Here is a 19,790-nt window from a genome sequence, read left to right on the forward strand (position 1 = left end):
AGAGGGAGGAGCCAGAGCACACCAGAATCTAAATTCTTTCTTAAAGTGCCCATGTCTCCTGCGGAGCCCGTCTATTCCCCATGGTCCTTACGGAGTCCCCAGCATCCACTACGGACTACGAGAAATAGATTTACCGGTAAGTAAAATCTTATTATTGTCCTTCTGCATCCCGGCTTATATATACATTATACCTAGATAAGGGTAGCTCAGTGCGCTTTTTACCCCCACAACCAATCCAGTAGCACCTCATTCTAACCAGATGGAATGGAAAACATCAGACAATAAAAAGACAGATGATAAAGCTTCCAGGAAACGTAAAAAGGTCACTAGCTTGGTGGCTACAGACGGATCATCTAGACAAGGGGAGACCCTTTTGGATAGCAGATTGGCAAGTACTGACTACGGATGCCAGTCTTCAAGGCTGGGGAGCAGTGTTCGAAAATGTTTGGTTCCAGGGAAAATGGACCACAAAGGAAAGTTGCCTGCCAATAAATTTGTTGGAAATAAGGGCCATATATATAGCTCTAGCTCAGGCAAAGGACATTCTGCAGGGAAGACCAGTCCAGATCCGTTCAGACAATGCAACAGCTGTAGCGTATCTCAACCATCAGAGAGGAACTCATAGCAAAGGTCTGATGGAAGAAGTAACTCACATACTAAGATGGGCAGAACTTCATCTTCCGGCATTGTCCGCAGTGTTTGTGCCGGGAGTGCTGAACTGGGAAGCAGATTTTCTCAGTCGACACACCATTCAGGAGACCGAATGGGCGTTACACCCGGAAGTATTTCAAACTCTAGAAAACAGATGGGGTCTGCCAGAGATAAATCTCATGGCGTACCGTGGGAGCAACAAAGTTCCGGCATACGGATCGAGAACAAAGGATCCCGAGGCGATCCTTGTAGACACACTCTCAGTGAAATGGGAATTTCATCTGGCATATCTATTTCCTCCAATCTCCCTATTAGCCAGGGTGGTGAGGAAAGTAAAGCAAAGGGAGCCATAATTCTAATAGCTCCAGCCTGGCCCAAAAGGCATTGGTACATAGATCTACTAAGGATGTCCGTGTAAGCTCCAATTCTGCTTCCTCAACGTCCAGATCTACTAATGCAGGGGCCTTGCTATCACAGCCATCTTGAACGGCTGTCTTTGACGGCGTGGCTGTTGAAACCTCTATCCTAAAATCAAGAGGATTTTCACAACAGGTAATTCAAACCATGCTTAGAGCAAGAAAGCCTTCTTCAGCTCGAATTTATCATCGAATATGGCAGGCCTATATTCATTGGTGTAACGAAGGAGTTATGAATCCAAGATCTTTTAAAGTATCCAGGATTTTAGATTTTCTCCAAGCAGGAATGGATAAGGGTTTAAAGGTGGCTTCTTTGAGAGTGCAAGTATCAGCATTAACTGTATGGTTTCAGAGAAAGATTGCGAACCTACAGAATGTGCGTACGTTTTTTTCAGGGAATGTTGCACATTCAACCACCATTTGTTCCTCCTGCAGTACCCTGGGATTTAAATCTGGTTCTTAAATTCCTTCAGGGGGCTCCGTTTGAACCACTTAAGAGAGCAGATCTTAAATGGTTGACGGCTAAAGTTCTCTTTCTACTGACAATGGCGTCAGCTAGAAGAGTGTCAGATTTAGGAGCACTGTCGTGTAAGTCTCCTTTTCTGATCTTTTATCCAGATAAAGCAGTTGTCAGAATTAGTTCTGGTTATCTTCCGAAGGTGGTCTCAAAGTTTCACCTGAACGAAGAAATTGTAGTCCCAGCTTTTCAGGTATCGGGACATTCTGCGGGAGAAGCGTCGCTGGACGTAGTTCGTGCATTAAGAATTTACGTGGATCGTACTAGTGCCATCAGAAAGACAGATTCTCTCTTCATTCTCTATGGATTTCACAAAAGAGGATGGCCTGCTAGTAAACAGACGCTAGCAAGATGGCTTCGAATTACAATTTCAGAAGCATATTCTCGTGCTGATCTCCCTGTTCAGGCTAATGTCTCTGCACACTCTACACGTAGGGTAAGTCCTTCATGGGCAGCACAACATGGTGCTTCAGCAGAACAGATTTGTTTGGCAGCCACATGGTCTTCCATTAACACATTCATTAGACATTATGCCTTGGATACTTTTGCCTCTCACGACGTGGAATTCGGGCGAAAGGTTCTCCTGGTTAATTAGGAGCGTCCCCATAACTAATAATGGCTGTGGGAATCCCAATGTTTTCCTGTGGATAACCTGTGGACCCAGCCGGAGAAAGATACCGTTATGGTAAGAACTTACCGTTGATAACAGGATTTCTCCTATGTCCACAGGTATCCACAGGGATCCCACCCTGACGCACCTGATTTGAGGATCTTTACAATCACTAAACCTCTTCCCTCTTGTATGGAAGGGTGTGCATGTGTATTCTTATCGCCTGAATAGGGCTCTACATGATACTCCTGCCTAATTTCTGTGAAAACAACTGATTTGACTGAGTCGGTGGGCGGGATTATATGGAGGAGCTTGTGACTGTTTGGTGCCATTTCCACTGTCGCTCTGGCATATCCCAATGTTATCTTGTGGATACCTGTGGACATAGGAGAAATCCCGTTATCAAAGGTAAGTTCTTACCATAACGGTATATATTATTACCAGTTATTATATAGCACACACACATTCCACAGCGCTATACAGAGAATATTTTGCCATTCACATCAGTCCCTGCCCCATGGGAGCTTACAATCTATATTCCTTACCACACACCCACCTCCACACACAACAGAGTTAATTTTGTTGGGATCCAATTAACCTACCAGTATATTTTTGTATTGTGGGAGGAAACCGGAGTACCCGGAGGAAACCCACGCAAGCACGGGGAGAATATACAAACGCCACACAGTTAGGGCCATGGTGGGAATTGAACCCATGACCTGAGGGCCGTGAGGCATTAATGCTAACCATAACACCATCCGTACTGCCATGCCCATCTATTGTTGTTGCAAGTCTTTAGCCCGCAGTGACTCTTTTTTAAACATGGGGTGCACCCAAAGGAAACTTTCGCCCTGAGCTCCGCAAGATCTAGAACCGGCTGTGTCACCAATTTAGGATTTTTAAATATTGTTTCTTTTCAAATTTAACATGCCACCACATGCTGACTAGGTCCCCAATTCAGTACAGGGGAGGGGGGCGCCAAAACAACATACACTCCGGGCATCATGGCACCTAGCTACACCTCTGTGTGGCAAACATCCATAGCCATGCATTGTTACTGTACAAGTATTTAACCAAATCATTATTCCAGTACAAAGAAAACGTAAGCCTTGCAAATTCTAAAATGAATCACTATTTACAATTCTGAATTACTGTAACTAAAGTTTGCTGAAACATCTTGGCACTGATAAAGACAAGCAATGAAATGAAAGCTATGCAGATCAGTTATATAGTGAGGTGCTAAATGGATAACTGTCCGCTTCCCCGAGGACAGGTTATTCCTTTGCATGTTTGCTGCTTTTCCCACTTCACATTTATTTTGCAGCTACTTTACTTCTCTGTTTCGTACGTGATGAGTTTTTTTTTTCAGCTGTTATTCCTGAAACCAGCATATAATAAAACCAGCTATTCAAAAAATGTGTTTTTGTGTGTTGTAACTCTCATAATTGCATACTAGGGAACTATGATATGAAGCATTTTATTCAAATGGCAATTTATGAGCAAAGTAATATATGCCGCTCATCCGGTAGTTCCCACATATTGTTTTGCATCTCTTTTGCAGAAAATGATTTAATTTGACAGGTTTATTCATATAACAGACTGTGAAATCCCTTTGATTTCACAGCTGATTCACTGAGGGTTTCATTAATCCAAGATTAATCACATATCCCTTTTTAGCTTATGTGTGTACAAGGTATTTTCACAATTAGTTTATTTTGGAAAGTGTATTTTGCCTTGTATAATGCTCAGCGTAATTTAATAAGCACATTTGCATCATTGCTTTTATTTTTTGGGGGGTTTTCTTGCTAGAATTTCTTTGAACGCATGTTAATGATGTGCAGGTTGTGCACAAATGGCTTCATTTCAGTTATTCATTATTCGTGTACATGACAGTGAGATAATTAAGTCAGGTACACTGTTTTCTTTTAGCCGGTCATGTGACTGATTTGAGGCATGCTAGTACAAATGGCTTCATCCCACAGGAAAAAATATGCCTGAAAGTATACATTTACTATGGCTGGCTGTTATTTGAGGGTATCTCCAGTTGTACGGATTAGTTTATTATGATACTAGTATAAGTCACACTATATATGCATGGCTGCAACGTGATGTGTGTGTGTGTATATATATATATAGGGGGGCACGTGCACCAGGCGCCGAGACGGTCCCGTGTCCAACTCATATGTGCAGAGAGAGAAGCGGCGGTGGGAAAGTGTTAGTATTGGAGTCACCACCAGGCAGTGGGAAGAAGATGGGGCAGCGGAAGTGGTCTCACAGTACATGATATCCCAAAGCTCCTCCTCCCACTTCATGAAATCAGAGAGCGTCTCTATCCCTTCCTCCTCCTTTGTGTCCCAGCATGTCCCCCCCGCTCCCGACTCCCACACCAGCTGGTTCCTGTACAGCACCATGCAGGTGAGCTGCCCCCCTGTGTGTGTGTGTGTGTGTGTGTGTGTGTGTGTGTGTGTGTGTGTGTGTGTGTGTGTGCGCTACTTTGCTTGTCACCTCTGGCCTCCCTGTGTCCCTGTGTGTCACTTCCTGACCTGCTGCCATATGTGTATTGAATGTATTGTGTGCACTGCACCCTGCTGCCATATGTGTACTGCATGTAGTGTGTGCACCCTGTCGCCATGTGTGTACTATATGTAGTGTGTGCACCCTGCTGCCATGTGTGCACTATATGCAGTGTGTGCACCCTGCTGTTATGTGTGCACTATATGTAGTGTGTACACCATGCTGCCATGTGTGCACTTTATGTAGTGTGTGCACTCTGCTGCCATGTGTGTACTATATGTAGTGTGTACACCCTGCTGTCATGTGTGCACTATATGTAGTGTGTACACACTGCTGCCATGTGTGTACTATATGTAGTGTGTACACCCTGCTGCCATGTGTGTACTATATGTAGTGTGTGTACCCTGATGTCATTTGTGCACTATATGTAGTGTGTACACGCTGCTGCCACATGTGTAATATGTGTAGTGTGCGCAACCTTTAATTTTTGTTTTTATTATCCTTAAGGGCCCTACACATTCAGCTATCTGCCGCCGACTGGCGACCCGGCGGCGGGGGGGGGGGCAGTGACGGGGGGAGTGAAGTTTCTTCACTCCCCCCATCACCCGGCTCCATAGAAGTGCAGGAAAATATGGACAAGATCGTCCATATTGGCCTGCATGCACAGGCGACGGGGCAACAGCGATGAACGAGCGTGGGGCCGCGCATCGTTCATCACTGGTGCCTCCACACTCAAAGATATGAACGGTATCTCAAATACAAAAACAAAGTAGTCCACAAGCGCCTCTAGATAGATCAACACGAACACTCTCCCAAAGGTTTCCTCCTAGACTTAAAACACTCTATCTGGACATAAATTCTCCAGTATTTGGCAATATTTCTTGTTCCTCCACAATAAGGTTCGCACCTCAAACTGACCTCCACTTAGTGCGGGATACACATCAAAAGGTATCTTTGAATCTTCCGATTACTCCCCAGTAGGTCAGCTAGACACCATCCCGTCCCTTGTAGTTGACACTCACCTCTGGTCTATTCCCTATGTTCCTTGAACGGTTTCTTTATCACCACCCCGATCTCATCCGAGTTCCTAAATAGCGGTCTTGATGACAGATATTGCAGTGGGTGCCCTACTCAAAGATACAAAAAGGAATTTTGCAGACCAGATTTCTCACATCAAAATGATGTTTTTTTCTCTTACGTCCTAGAGGATGCTGGGGACTCCAAAAGGACCATGGGGTATAGACGGGATCCGCAGGAGCTTGGCACACTGAAAAGACTTAATCTGGGTGTGAACTGGCTCCTCCCTCTATGCCCCTCCTCCAGACCTCAGTTAGACTTTGTGCCCAGGACTGACTGGACACTCACAGGGGAGCTCTCCTGAGTTTCTCTGGAAAATACTTTTTGTTAGGTTTTTTATTTTCAGGGAGACCTGCTGGCTACAGGCTCCCTGCAGCGTGGGAGTGAGAGGAGAGAAGCAGACCTACTTCTTCTTAGTTAAGGGCTCTGCTTCTCGGCTACTGGACACCATTAGCTCCAGAGGGTTCGATCACTTGGTGCGCCTAGCTGCCTGTTCCCGGAGCCACGCCGTCACCCCCTCACAGAAGCCAGAAGAAAGAAGTCGGGTGAGTATGAGAAGATCAGAAGACTTCAGGATGGCAGGAGACTTCAGTAACGGAAGGTACAGCACAGCGGTAACGCTGTGCTCCATGCTCCCACACACATCACCAACGGTAGTTACAGGGTGCAGGGCTCTGGGGGGGGGGGGGGGGGGCGCCCTGGGTAGCATGTTACTAAGGTCGGGGACCGGCAGAAGGCTTTTGGTGCCTCGGCACCGTTTCTTAAACCCCCACCGGCATCTTTTTCATTTTCAAATTTGGCGGGCCGAAGCGCGCCGGGAAGGGGGCGGAGCTTCGTCCCGCGGCTCACAGACGCCATCTTCTCCTTCAACACGCGGCTGAAGGAGACACTGCCAGGACCTCCACATTCCTCTCACAAGTAACGGGGAGATATTCAGAAGGGGGGGCCGCAGTGTGGTGCTTCTTATCATTATAAATTAAGCAGCGCTGGGTACATATATCTTTTGTTGGGATATATGGGCGCTGGGGTGTGAGCTGGCATACTCCCTCTGTGTCCTCTATCTGGGCCTGTCACCTAGCTGGGACGTTATGTGTGTATCTGTGTGTCGGTACTACGTGTCGGCATGTCTGAGGCTGAATGTTATTCACCTGAGGAGGTTATTGGGGGAGCGGATGCGGGGCTAGATTTGGGACTGTAGACGCAGCCGACACCTGATTTACTCGCATTGCTCAGTACGATAAATTTGAATGTAGCTTCTTTATCAAAGAGGTTGGATAAGTCTGAGTAACAGACACAGGTGTGGAAAAAGTCCATGGAAGAGGCTTTGTCTCAGGTACAGACCCCATCTGGGTCGCAAAAGCAGCCATGTACTCAAGTGGTAGATACGGATACCGAAACGGACTCTGATTCCGAGGTCGATTTCACTGAGGCTGCTTTACATCCACGATTAGTTAAGAGTATTCAGTACATGATTGTGGCTATAAAAGATGTTTTACACATTTCTGATGAACCTGCGGTACAGGAAACAAGGATTTGCTTGTTTAAGGGAAAAAAACCTGAGGTGAAGTTTCCCCCCTCTCATGAAATGAATACTCTTTGTGAAAAGGCTTGGGAGTCGCCGGATAATAGGTGGCAGATTGCCAAGAGGATTTACATGGCATATCCGTTCCCCTCTGATGATAGGGAAAAATGGGAGGCGTCTCCAAATGTTGACAAAGCTCTATCTCGCTTGTCTAAGAAAGTGGCGCTTCCGTCTCCTGACACGGCAGCTCTCAAAGATCCGGCGGATCGCAAGCTGGAGATGTCTCTGAAGTCCATTTTCGCTAATTCGGGTGCATTGCTCAGACCTGCTGTGGCGTCGGTATGGGTGAGTAGTGCTATTGCTAAATGGGCTGAGAATTTATCTAATGATATGGATACCCTTGATAAAGATAATGTTCTTTTTGACTCTTGGTTATATCAAGGACGCTGCAGATTACCTGAAGGATGCGGCGAGGGATGTCTATCTCTTGGGATCAAGAGCCAATGCCATGTCAATATCAGCCAGGAGGGCGTTGTGGATCCATCAATGGAATGCTGATGCCGACTCCAAGAGGGCTATGGAAGCGTTACCCTTCAAAGGTACTGTCTTGTTTGGGGACGGCTTGGCTGACCTGGTCTCGACCGCGACTGCGGGTAAGTCCTCTTTGCTTCCTTATGTTCCCACACAACAGAAAAAGGCACCACATCAGCAGATGCAGTCCTTTCGTCACAATAAATACAGGCGTGGAAAAGGTTCGTCCTTCCTCGCTTCAAAAGGTAGAGGAAGGGGAAGGAAACCACCTGCAGTGTCAGGCGCCCAGGACCAAAAGTCCTCCCCTGCTTCTACCAAGTCCACCGCATGACGCTGGTGCTTCCCTAGGGGAGTCCGGACCGTTGGGGGTCGTCTACAAATATTCAGTCAGGTCTGGATTCAATCAGACCTGGATCCTTGGGTCCTAGAGATTGTGTCTCAGGGATACAAGCTGGAGTTTCGGGAGATACCCACTCACCGGTTCTTCATTTTGGCGTTACCAGTAGCTCTTCCGGACAGGGAGGTGGTGCTGGCAGCGATACAAAAATTGTGTCTACAGAGGGTCATTGTTCCCGTTCCCTCGTCCCAACGGGGAAAGGGCTTCTACTCGAGCCTCTTTGTTGTGCCGAAACCGGACGGTTCGGTCAGACCAATTCTAAATCTAAAATCCCTCAATCCATACTTGAAAGTTTTCAAGTTCAAGATGGAATCTCTTCGAGCGGTAATTGCCAGCCTGGATTTTATGGCGTCAGTCGACATAAAGGATGCCTACTTACATGTCCCGATATGTCTTTCACATCAGGCCTTCCTCAGGTTTGCGATACAGGATTCTCATTACCAATTTCAGACGTTGCCGTTTGGGCTTTCCACGGCTCTGAGGATTTTCACCAAAGTCATGGCGGAAATTATGGTTCTCCTTCGCAAACAAGGGGTTACAATTATCCCGTACTTGGACGATCTCCTGATAAAGGCGAGGTCCAAGGAACGGTTGCTGAGAAGTGTAAATTTGTCACTGTCAGTTCTGCGACAGCACGGTTGGGTGCTCAAGTTGCCAAAATCTCAGTTGATTTCGACCACTGGGCTGCCTTTTCTGGGCATGATTCTGGACACGAATTTACAGAAAGTATTTCTACCAGAAGAAAAAGCTCTGGAACTGCAGACGATGGTCAGGGAACTTCTGAGGCCGACGAGTGTGTCGATCCATCACTGTACTCGGGTTCTGGGGGAAATGGTTGCGGCGTACGAAGCCATTCCATTTGGCAGGTTTCATGCCCGGGTGTTTCAATGGGACTTGCTGAGCAAATGGTCCGGGTCTCACCTGCACATGCACCGGAAGATAAGTCTATCTCCCAGAGCCAGAATTTCTCTCCTGTGGTGGCTACAAAGTCCTCACCTCCTAGGGGGACGCCGGTTCGGTATCCAGGATTGGGTACTTCTGACAACAGATGCAAGTCTCCGGGGCTGGGGCGCAGTCACCCAAGGAAGGAACTTCCAGGGGAAATGGTCGTTCCAGGAAGCTTGTCTCCACATAAATGTTCTCGAGTTAAGAGCCGTTTACAACGGCCTGCTGCAAGCAAGAAGCCTTCTTCAGGGTCGACCTGTCCTGGTACAGTCAGACAACATCACAGCGGTGGCACATATAAACCGACAAGGCGGAACAAGGAGCAGAGCGGCAATGGCGGAGGCCACAAGAATCCTTCGCTGGGCGGAACAACACGTGAGCGCCCTGTCAGCAGTCTTCCTACCGGGAGTGGACAACTGGGAAGCAGATTTCCTCAGCAGACACGATCTCCATCCGGGAGAGTGGGCTCTTCACCAAGAGGTATTTGCAGAGGTGACAAAACGTTGGGGAATTCCGTTGATCGACATGATGGCGTCTCGTCTCAACAAGAAGCTCCCGAGGTATTGTTCCAGGTCAAGGGACCCCCAAGCCAGTGCAGTGAACGCCCTGGTGTCTCCATGGGTGTTCCAGTCGGTGTATGTGTTCCCTCCACTTCCTCTCATTCCAAAGGTACTGGGGATCATTCGACGAGCAAGGGTTCAGGCGATTCTCGTCATTCCAGATTGGCCAAGAAGGGCCTGGTACCCGGATCTTCAGGAATTACTGGTGGAAGATCCTTGGCCGCTTCCTCTAAGAGAGGACCTGTTGTTGCAGGGTCCATGCGTGTTTCCAGACTTACCGCGGCTGCATTTGACGGCATGGAGGTTGAGCGCCAGATCTTAGCTCGTAAGGGTATCCTCAAGGAGGTCATTCCAACTCTCATTAAGGCTAGGAAGGAGGTTACGGCGAAACATAATCACTGTATTTGGAGAAAGTATGTTTCCTGGTGTAAGTCTATAATGGCTCCTGCGGAAGATTTTCACTTGGGGCGCTTTCTCCACTTTTTACAGGCGGGAGTAGACGCAGGACTGAAATTAGGTTCTATCAAAGTGCAGATTTCGGCTTTGTCTATTTTCTTTAAAAAAGAATTAGCTGTCCTCCCAGAGGTTCAGACTTTTGTGAAAGGAGTAATGCATATCAATCCTCCGTTTGTGCCTCCTGTAGCTCCAAGGGAGCTTGATGTGGTCTTACGGTTTCTCATGTCTTCCTGGTTTGAACCTTTGCGTAAGGTTGAATTGAAATTTCTCACTTGGAAGGTAGTTATGCTGTTGGCGCTGGCGTCTGCCAGGCGGGTGTCAGAGTTGGCGGCCTTATCTCATAAGAGCCCGTACTTGATTTTTCATTCGGATAAGGCGGAATTGAGGACTCGTCAACAATTTCTACCGAAGGTGGTTTCTTCATTTCACATTAACCAACCTATTGTGGTCCCGGTGGCTACAGAGGCTGCGGCGATTCCAAAATCTCTGGATGTTGTAAGAGCGTTGAAGATCTACGTCACTAGGACAGCTGTTGCCAGAAAAACTGAGACGCTTTTTGTCTTGGATGCTTCCAACAAAATTGGTCATCCTGCTTCAAAACAGACTATTGCACGCTGGATTTGTAGTACGATTCAGCAGGCTCATTCTTCGGCCGGACTACCGGTGCCGAAGTCAGTAAAAGCCCATTCTACCAGAAAAGTGGGCTCATCTTGGGCGGCTGCCCGAGGCGTCTCGGCGTTACAGCTTTGCCGAGCAGCTACTTGGTCGGGTTCAAACACTTTTGCTAAGTTCTATAAGTTTGATACCCTGGCTGATGAGGACCTTGCGTTTGCTAAGTCGGTGCTGCAGAGTCGTCCGCACTCTCCCGCCCGTTCTGGAGCTTTGGTATAAACCCCATGGTCCTTTTGGAGTCCCCAGCATCCTCTAGGACGTAAGAGAAAATAGGATTTTGGTACTTACCGATAAATCCTTTTCTCCTAGTCCGTAGAGGATGCTGGGCGCCCATCCCAGTGCGGACTGTTACTTGCAGTGTTTTCTTGCTAGTTAAATTAGTTTATACACGGGTTGTGTATTTCTTGTTTCAGTTTGTTGCTGTTGTTAATTCATACTGTTATCTGGTTTAATGTTACTCTGGTTGTATGGTATGTTTGTGGTGTGGGCTGGTATGTTGGTAGCCCTTAGTTGAAACAAAAATCTTTCCTCGAAATGTCCGTCTCTCCTGGGCACAGTTCCTATAACTGAGGTCTGGAGGAGGGGCATAGAGGGAGGAGCCAGTACACACCCAGATTAAGTCTTTTCAGTGTGCCCAAGCTCCTGCGGATCCCGTCTATACCCCATGGTCCTTTTGGAGTCCCCAGCATCCTCTACGGACTAGGAGAAAAGGATTTATCGGTACCAAAATCCTATTATTCCATCAGTTAAAAAAATAGCACAAAATTATTAAAAAACAGTTTAAAAACCTCCACTACGCTTATGCATTTTGATGTGAGAAATCTGCTCTGCAAAATTCCTTTTTGTATCTTTGAGTACGGCACCCACTGCAATATTTGTCATCAAAACCGCTATTTAGGAACTCGGATGAGATCGGGGTGGTGATAAAGAAACCGTTCAAGGAACATAGGGAATAGACCAGAGGTGAGTGTCAACTACAAGGGACGGGATGGTGTCTAGCTGACCTACTGGGGAGTAATCGGGAGGAAGATTCAAAGATACCTTTTGATGTGTATCCCACACTAAGTGGAGGTCAGTTTGAGGTGCGAACCTTATTGTGGAGGAACAAGAAATATTGCAGAATACTGGAGAATTTATGTCCAGATAGAGTGTTTTAAGTCTAGGAGGAAACCTTTGGGAGAGTGTTCGTGTTGATCTATCTAGAGGCACTTGTGGACTACTCCTTTGTTTTTGTATTTGTGTATTTTTCAAGAATTTGTGCTCTTGAGAGTTTAGTACAAAGCGGCCACTAGGGCGCAAGACACACTTCTTTTTCTTGTTATTTATGAACGGTATCTCGTTCATTAATGAACGAGGTCGTTCATATCTTTGAATATTATCGCCTAGCATACATAAGGGATATTGGGGAATCTAGTACGATGGGTATAGACGGGGTCCAAAGGAGCCAGCGCACTTTAAATTTCTTCAAATGGGTGTGCTGGCTCCTCCCCTCTATGCCCCTTCCCACAGGCAGTTTAGAAAAAAGTGCCCTCAGGAGAGGATGCACATCTCTGAGCTCCAGAGAGTTTTCTTCAATTTCTTTTTTATGTTTGTTGTTTTTGGAATGCTGTTTGGGCAACAGCATACCTGCACCGTGGGAGTTGGGGAAGGGGGGGGTCACCGGCCTTACGAGGTGCAGAGCCGCTTTCCCGCTGGAGGACCACCGTCCTGAGGGGTTGTTGTTCAGCGGGGCACCGTGCCTTGGCTGTCACAGCCACAGCACGCCACACACCCCTAACGCTGCCTGAAGGTGACATTGGTGGTGAGTACACATCAGGGGCCCCGCTAGGGGAGTCCCCCGGTTCAAGTGCGGCTGACCACGGGTGCAACGTACGGGACCCTCCTGTGGGGGGGCCAGCTAACATTCCCCATGTAGACTGACACAAAACCGCTAGAACTAGCACTTGTTGTGATGTTTTTTAGCTGTAAGGAGACTTTGCCAGTATAATATATATCTGTAGCTCCGGCGCCAATGGAGGGGTCGGAGCTACATCATAGTGGGACCTGAGGTGTTTTGGTGCTTTCCTCTGCTTACTATAGCCATTCTCAGCACACACAGCACTTCCTGATTCCTCAGCCACACTGATTATCTGGTACAGGGTGTAGCAAAGGGCGAGAGCCGCTTGTGTATACTATCTGGGTCCTCTTTAGGACAGGAATTGTTAGTGTTTACTGTAATATAGTGAGCTGACAGCCTCACTGGGGCTGTACAGCTCCGGGTGTGCTGGTGTCCTCTCTCTCTCTGTGTCTCCTCTCATATACAGTAGGGCAGGCTTGCAATATAACGGTCTGTGTATATGTGTATGTTATTGTGCTTACTGTGAAACATGGGTAAACACAAGCTGTGCTGTGTATTCCACACCAGATTCTCTCCATTATCTACTGATTCTGTTTCCTGTGAACAATGCAGCCAATCTTCACAAATCAGTGAAGGGGCTGGGGGAGAGGGAACAGAGCCCCACTGGTTAGGGTCTCTTAAAACTAGGATGTCAGATATGTCATCCCAGCTCACTGCTAATGTGCAGAAGACTCCGCTACTACAACAAGCTGTTGCAGATTTAGCTGCTAGACCAGATGCACAGCCCCCCCCTCTCTCATGCAGGTCCACAGAAGCGTGGGTTACCTGCTCTACTCTCTGATACAGATGATGATATACAGGAGGATGGGGATGACTTGGATCCCGTTAGTGGGGATCCTGATTCTGCTCAGGGTATTGAACCCCTAATCTCTAGAGGACGCTGCGTCACAGCAGTCGTTTTTCTTTATTCAAAACAAGCCTAATGTCACTTTCTCTGACTCTGCAGAGTTAGATGACCTATTCAAACTGGCCTGGAAAAATCCAGACAAAAAATCCCAAGTGTCCCAAAAAATTTTTGCGCACTTTCCCATTTGCTCCTGAAGGTAGGACATTTTGGGAGGAACCCCCTGGGGTGGATGTATCAGTCTTTCGCCTGTCCAAAAAGGCGGTGCTGCCTGTCCCGGGCTCCTTTACCATGAAGGATTCTGGAGATTCATTCCTGGGCCTCTCAAATTCAGGGGGGCCTCTCGGGGGATATGCCCTTGGTCACTATGGTGACCCTTCTAAAGCACATCCAGGACACTCCATGTGTCCTCTGTGATTCGCTCAAGGAGATGGGGAACATTAATGCTAGGACTTCTGCCATGGCAGTGTCGACGCGCAGGGCCTTGTGGTTGCGCCAGTGGATTGCGGATGCAGAATCCAAACGTAGTGTAGAATCCCTCCCCTTTTCTGGGGAATGGCTCTTTGGGGTTGAATTGGATACCTGGATTTCCAAAGTTACGGCTGAGAAATCCACGTTTCTCCCCTCTGGGGCCCCGCCGGCGAGACTCTCCTATCCGGTGCTGTCTGTCCAGTCCTTTCGGTCTCACAGATTTCGATCTAAGGCCAGAGGTGCCTCCAATGCGACTAGAGGCCCCAGAGGTAATTCCAGAAAACCTGCAAGCACCAGCTCTCAGGAACAGACCACCAGTTCTGCTTCCGCCAAGGCTTCAGCATGACTGTGCCCACCCACCCCGAGGGGATCTGGGTGTGGGAGCTCGACTGCGTCACTTCAGCCACGTCTGGGAGACTTCTTGCCAGGATACCTGGGTCAGAAATCTTGTTTATCAAGGCTACAAGCTGGAGTTCGACAGTACTCCTCCCCAACAATTTTTCAAATCAAGCTTACTAGCTTTGGAGGATATGCAAGTTATGTTGCAACAGGCCATCCAAAAGTTGATCCAGTCCCACGTCATTGTTCCAGCACCAATACCGCAACATGGCAGGTGTTCAGCAGGTCAACAACCGGTGGGGCTGCCCGCAAATAGACATGATGGCTTCTCATCTCAACAAGAAGCTTCACTGGTATTGCTCACGAATCAGGGACCCTCAGGCGAGGGCAGTAGATGCACTGACGTCACCTTGGCCTTACCGACTGGTCTACCTGTTTCATCCGATTCCGTTGCTCCCAAGGGTGCTTCAGCGCATCAGAAATCAGGGCGTCTAGGCAATTCTAATTGCCCCGGATTGGCCTCGAAGGGTGTGGTACATGGATCTTACGGCGACTTTGTTTGACGGCATGGAGGTTGTGCGGAACATCCTAGCTCACAAGCGCCTTTCCAAGAAAGTTATTGCTACCATTGTTCAGGACAGGAAACCTGTGACGTCAAAACACTATCATCATATCTGAAGGAGATATGTCTCTTGGTGCGCGGAGCACACGTTTCTGCCTGCTGAGTTTCACTTGGGACGTTTCTTACGTTTCCTGCAGGCTGGTGTGGATAAGGGCTTATGTCTGGATTCCATTAAGGTCCAAATTTCAGCCGTCTCCATTTTCTTCCTGGTGAAATTTGCAGTGTTTCCAGAAGTTCAGACATTCTTGCAAGGGGTACTCCACATCCCACCTCCTTTTGTGCCACCTACGGCACACTAGGATCTGAATGTAGTGTTGGAATTTCTACAGTCCTCCTGGTTTGAACCTCTGATGATGGTAAGTACCGCACGTGGAAGATGGTGATGTTGCTGGCCCTGGCTTCTGCTCGACATGTCAAAGAATTGGGGTCCTTGTCGTGTAAAAGCCCATACTTGGTCTTTTACGAGGACAGAGTGGAGCTCCGCACTAGGCAGCAGATCCTGCCAAAGGTTGTCTTTGCGTTTCACTTGAATCAGCCTATTGTGATTCCGTCCATTTCTGGAGCTTCTGCTCCTCCAGAGGCATCGGATGCTGTGCGAGCCTTAAAAATCTAAGTCAAGAGAACGACTCGGATCAGAAAGACGGATTCTTTATTCGTACTCTATGATGCACAGAAAAAGGGTTATCCTGCTTCAAAGTAGTCCATTGCTCATTGGATTAGGCTTACTATTCAACAGGCCTATGTGTCAGCAGCCCTACCTGTTTCTAAATCTCTGAAGGCCCACTCTACAAGATCAGTGGGTTCTTCCTGGGTGCCTGCCCGTAGAGTCTCAGCCTTACAACTTTGCTGAGTTCTACCTGTTCAGGGAAGAACACTTTTGTGAAGTTCTACAAGTTTGATACCCTGGACAAAGAGGATACCCAGTTTGGGCAGGCGGTGCATCAGCAGTCTCCACACGTTCCCGCCCATTCTGGAAGCTTTGGGACATCCCCATTGTGCTAGATTCCCCAATATCCCTTATGGATGCTAGAGGAAATAGGATTTTTTTAATACCTACCGGTAAATCCTTTTCTCGTAGTCCACAAGGGATATTGGGCGCCCGCCTCAGTGCGTTGACTTTTCTGCAGGTTCTTGTTATTTGGTTACCTGTTCAGCTGTTGCTGTTGTTGTTTCCAGCCGTTGCTGGTTGTTATATGTTAGTGGTGTGCTGGTATGTAAATCTTACCACTCTTTGTTATCATATTTCCTTCTCTCATATATGTCCTTTCTCCTTCGGGCACGTTTTTACCTATAACTGCCTGTGGGAGGGTGCAAAGAGGGGATGAGCCAGCACACCCAGATGAAGAAATTTAAAATGCACTGGCTCCTTTGGACCCTGTCTATACCCATCGTACTAGATTCCCCAATATCCCTTATGGACTACGAGAAAAGGAATTACCGGTCGGTAATTTAAAATCCTATTATTATTTTTTTGTTTCTATTTTTTTTGTTTTATTTTGGGTGGGGGGCAAATTACTGCTATGCCCCGGGTGCCAAAAATCCTAGTTTCGGCCCTGATATATGTGTTACCAATAGATGTTTTCTATATACTTTTAAACAGTTGAATGTGATAAGCTCGGTGAATACACATATGTCCATGTACTGTACATCTTGCCTCCCTGCATGTTACACAGCCCTTATAATCACGCCATGCTGTGGCGTGACTTGGTAGCACTGAGTGTCTTTTCATGCTATTTTTTCCATTTAAAATGTGTCTTATTCGCAAAACGATGTGAATAGGATGCATAAGCAGCTTATGCTGATTAAAATGATTATGGTATTCCTATATTCTGTGTGCAACTGCGGCTTTATCTAAATACGAAATACTATGCTACAGTGTTTTCCAAGGAAACACTGTAACGTAGCATTTCATATGCAGATACAGCCATAGACGCATCGGACCTGTCAGCTCATTCATGCCAGGCATCTCCTGCTGCATGGCATATTGATGCTAGATATATCAGGACACATCTGTACTTTCTCAGCATCTTTTTTTTTATTTATTTTTTTGCTTTAGAAACTTTTTTTTACTACCTACTTCTACTTGTTTCAGTGCCACCTATTATATGACTAAAACTTTTCCAAATTAAATTGCTGTGATAATCTCTTTTGAAGGGCCTGCAGTTTAATTCATTTTCACCGATAGGGCAAATTATCTCTACTTTTTATAGTAATTAATGTTGACTATTCTGTAATATACCACCCGAGAGAGACATTATGTGAGTGAACATATTTTTGCCACAACTCCATAGACAATAGTTTCATTATATTTTGAAGATCATCCATAAGACATTGGTCTGTAATAATACAATCTGTATTTCTAGGCTCCTTCATTTTCAGATGATTTTCTAATGTTAATGGTAGTGGTTTTAATGGGGTAACTATAAATCATTGTCCCCTCCAAAAATTTTGGAAAAGTAACCCCCCATGCCACTTCTCACCTCATCTCTATTGTTAAATTAAAGCAGTCATCATGATAAGGTCCAGCTCAAATTCATTATACACTTATGGCCTCATTACCACACTTAATAGCTTCTGAATCACAAATAAATAAATACATTATTAATGATACTAATAATGTCATAACATGAAATCTGTACTAAATTGCCATGTTGCAAATATAAAGAAAGCATTTTATTTTTTCAATTATCTGAGACAATTTGTCAATAACATAGAAATGTTTAATTGTTTTGATAGCTAATTATTAATTTTGTTTGTTTTCTTTTAGCCAATCAGCAAGTTTCCTTTTTTGAGCAATGACATTTCATTCTGGCTTCCCAGTGAAGGATATTTGGAGAATGATTTTTATGATCTGGTTCGTAGCGTGGCTGGAGATATTGTGGAAGAAGTGTCCTTGATTGACCAATATAAACATCCAAAGTAAGTTTTTATTTATTTTTTATTTACATATTTATTTTAAATATCTTTAATTCATGTTCTTCAGTTAGAACCTGTAGAGCTCACAATACGCACAGACATACACACATGTAAACGTACACCCATTATATTTAAACTTTTTGTTTTTGCTTACTACTGAGACGCAGTCTTATTTTATTATTATTATTATTATTATTATTATTATTATTAATAATAATACATTTATTTATAACGTGCTTTTCTCCAAAAGGACTCAAGGCGCTTTCTAGAAATCATAATTTATATAGAAACTTAATACTTTGGTGTAGATTTGTAGAAAATAAAAAGAATAATATACAGATGCATCCACTCACATCTAGCCTCCCTGTACATTAAATGGCCCTTCTAGTCACGCCATGCCGAAATGCATACGAAATGGTACGCTACAGAGTTTCCTAAAAAATACTGTAATGTACCATTAAGTATGCAGATACAGATGCAGACGCAAACAAAATACAGGCATGCCGCTTATCATTTTAATTAGCAGAGTCTGCTTGTGCGTCCTAATCACATAGTGATGCGTATAAGACGCAGTTTTGGCAAAAACAAATGCCCAACGCTAACGGAGTTGCACAGGACCTGTCAGTGCACTCACGCCTGACATCTCCCGCTGTGTTTCATATTGAGGCAAGATGTATGAGGACACATCTGTATATATACTTGCCTACTCTCCTGGAGCAGCCAGGAGGCTCCTGAAAATCCTATGGTAAGTCTCCTGGAACTGCCCTCCCTTCCCCGATCCCTCTTCCGTCTGTTTGCTGCGCAAAAGTGGGCAGGGCAGTGAATCGATTTGCGCTGAATTGCATCATCATAGCCCTGCCACCGCTTTTCAGTGATGTCATCTGGGCATTGTATAGTGGGAGTAGGGGCTGCAATGATGCAGTCATGCCTCCATGCCCCAGCACCACCCACCTATACCGTTGCTCCCCCAACCTGTTGAGCCGACCTCTCAGAGGGGGCAGCCAGAGAGTCGGCATGTATGATTATATAGAGGTTTAGATTTGCAGGAAATACATTGTTGATGCAGCCATTTTGGATCATAAATTCCAAGGATTATTAATCCTACTCTTGAAAGTACCAGACAAAGCCAGCCATCTTGGGCGCAGTACATGGGTCACACTGGGCAAACAGGCAATGCCTGCAAGAGATTACACATACTGCGCAAGCTACATAATATTAAAATGAGATGCAGGATTCTTGAAAAATTATATTCATAATATCCATGAGAGTACCAGCAGAGGCAACCATCTTGGCAGGATGAGCAGTTATTTGAAGTGTAACCATGCAGTTTGGAATTATAGAAAAAATATAGGGGCCAATTAAATTCAGCAGGATTGCATAGCGCTGGGAAGGAGCTCCCGATGCCATTCAATTCAGTGAGATGTTATGTTGGAGACTGACGGTTCTCACGGACTAATCATGGTGTTTAGTTGTGAGAACCCGCATTCTCTGATTTAAGTGCCCTGCCTTAATGTTGTTTCCGCCGCGCTAAGGGCAGAAAACAGCATTGTGCCAGTACTTTTGGCAGATTTCTGCTCGCACACTCGTTGGGCATCACATTGCGCTGAATTAGATAACTCTGGGAGCTGTCTCCCGGAAATGCTGAATTGAATTGACCCCCATGGATAGTAACACAGGGAAGGGACCATGTTGTGGTGGTGTACATAGATATGGAAAGCAGTCAGGGTAATTGAAGAAATAAATACATGGTGACAACAGATTAATAACAAAGATGACATACGGTAATAAAAAAAATGAGTGAGGACAAATTGCAAAAAATAGTAATAACATATT

The 19,790-nt window shown here is 46.0% G+C and overlaps 1 protein-coding gene across 4 annotated transcripts in view; it reads left to right on the top strand.

The window, feature by feature from the left end:
• Nucleotides 1-19,790, top strand: part of FARS2 (phenylalanyl-tRNA synthetase 2, mitochondrial) — a 1,040,929-nt gene that overhangs the window by 779,714 nt on the left and 241,425 nt on the right. For all 4 annotated transcript variants that reach the window (XM_063923085.1, XM_063923087.1, XM_063923086.1 and 1 more), the window contains one exon: nt 17,809-17,960. In XM_063923085.1, coding sequence (XP_063779155.1) covers nt 17,809-17,960 — 152 coding nt within the window. The remainder of the gene's footprint in view (nt 1-17,808; nt 17,961-19,790) is intronic.

Source organism: Pseudophryne corroboree, chromosome 5 (assembly GCF_028390025.1).
Source record: "Pseudophryne corroboree isolate aPseCor3 chromosome 5, aPseCor3.hap2, whole genome shotgun sequence".
Taxonomy (NCBI): domain Eukaryota; kingdom Metazoa; phylum Chordata; class Amphibia; order Anura; family Myobatrachidae; genus Pseudophryne; species Pseudophryne corroboree.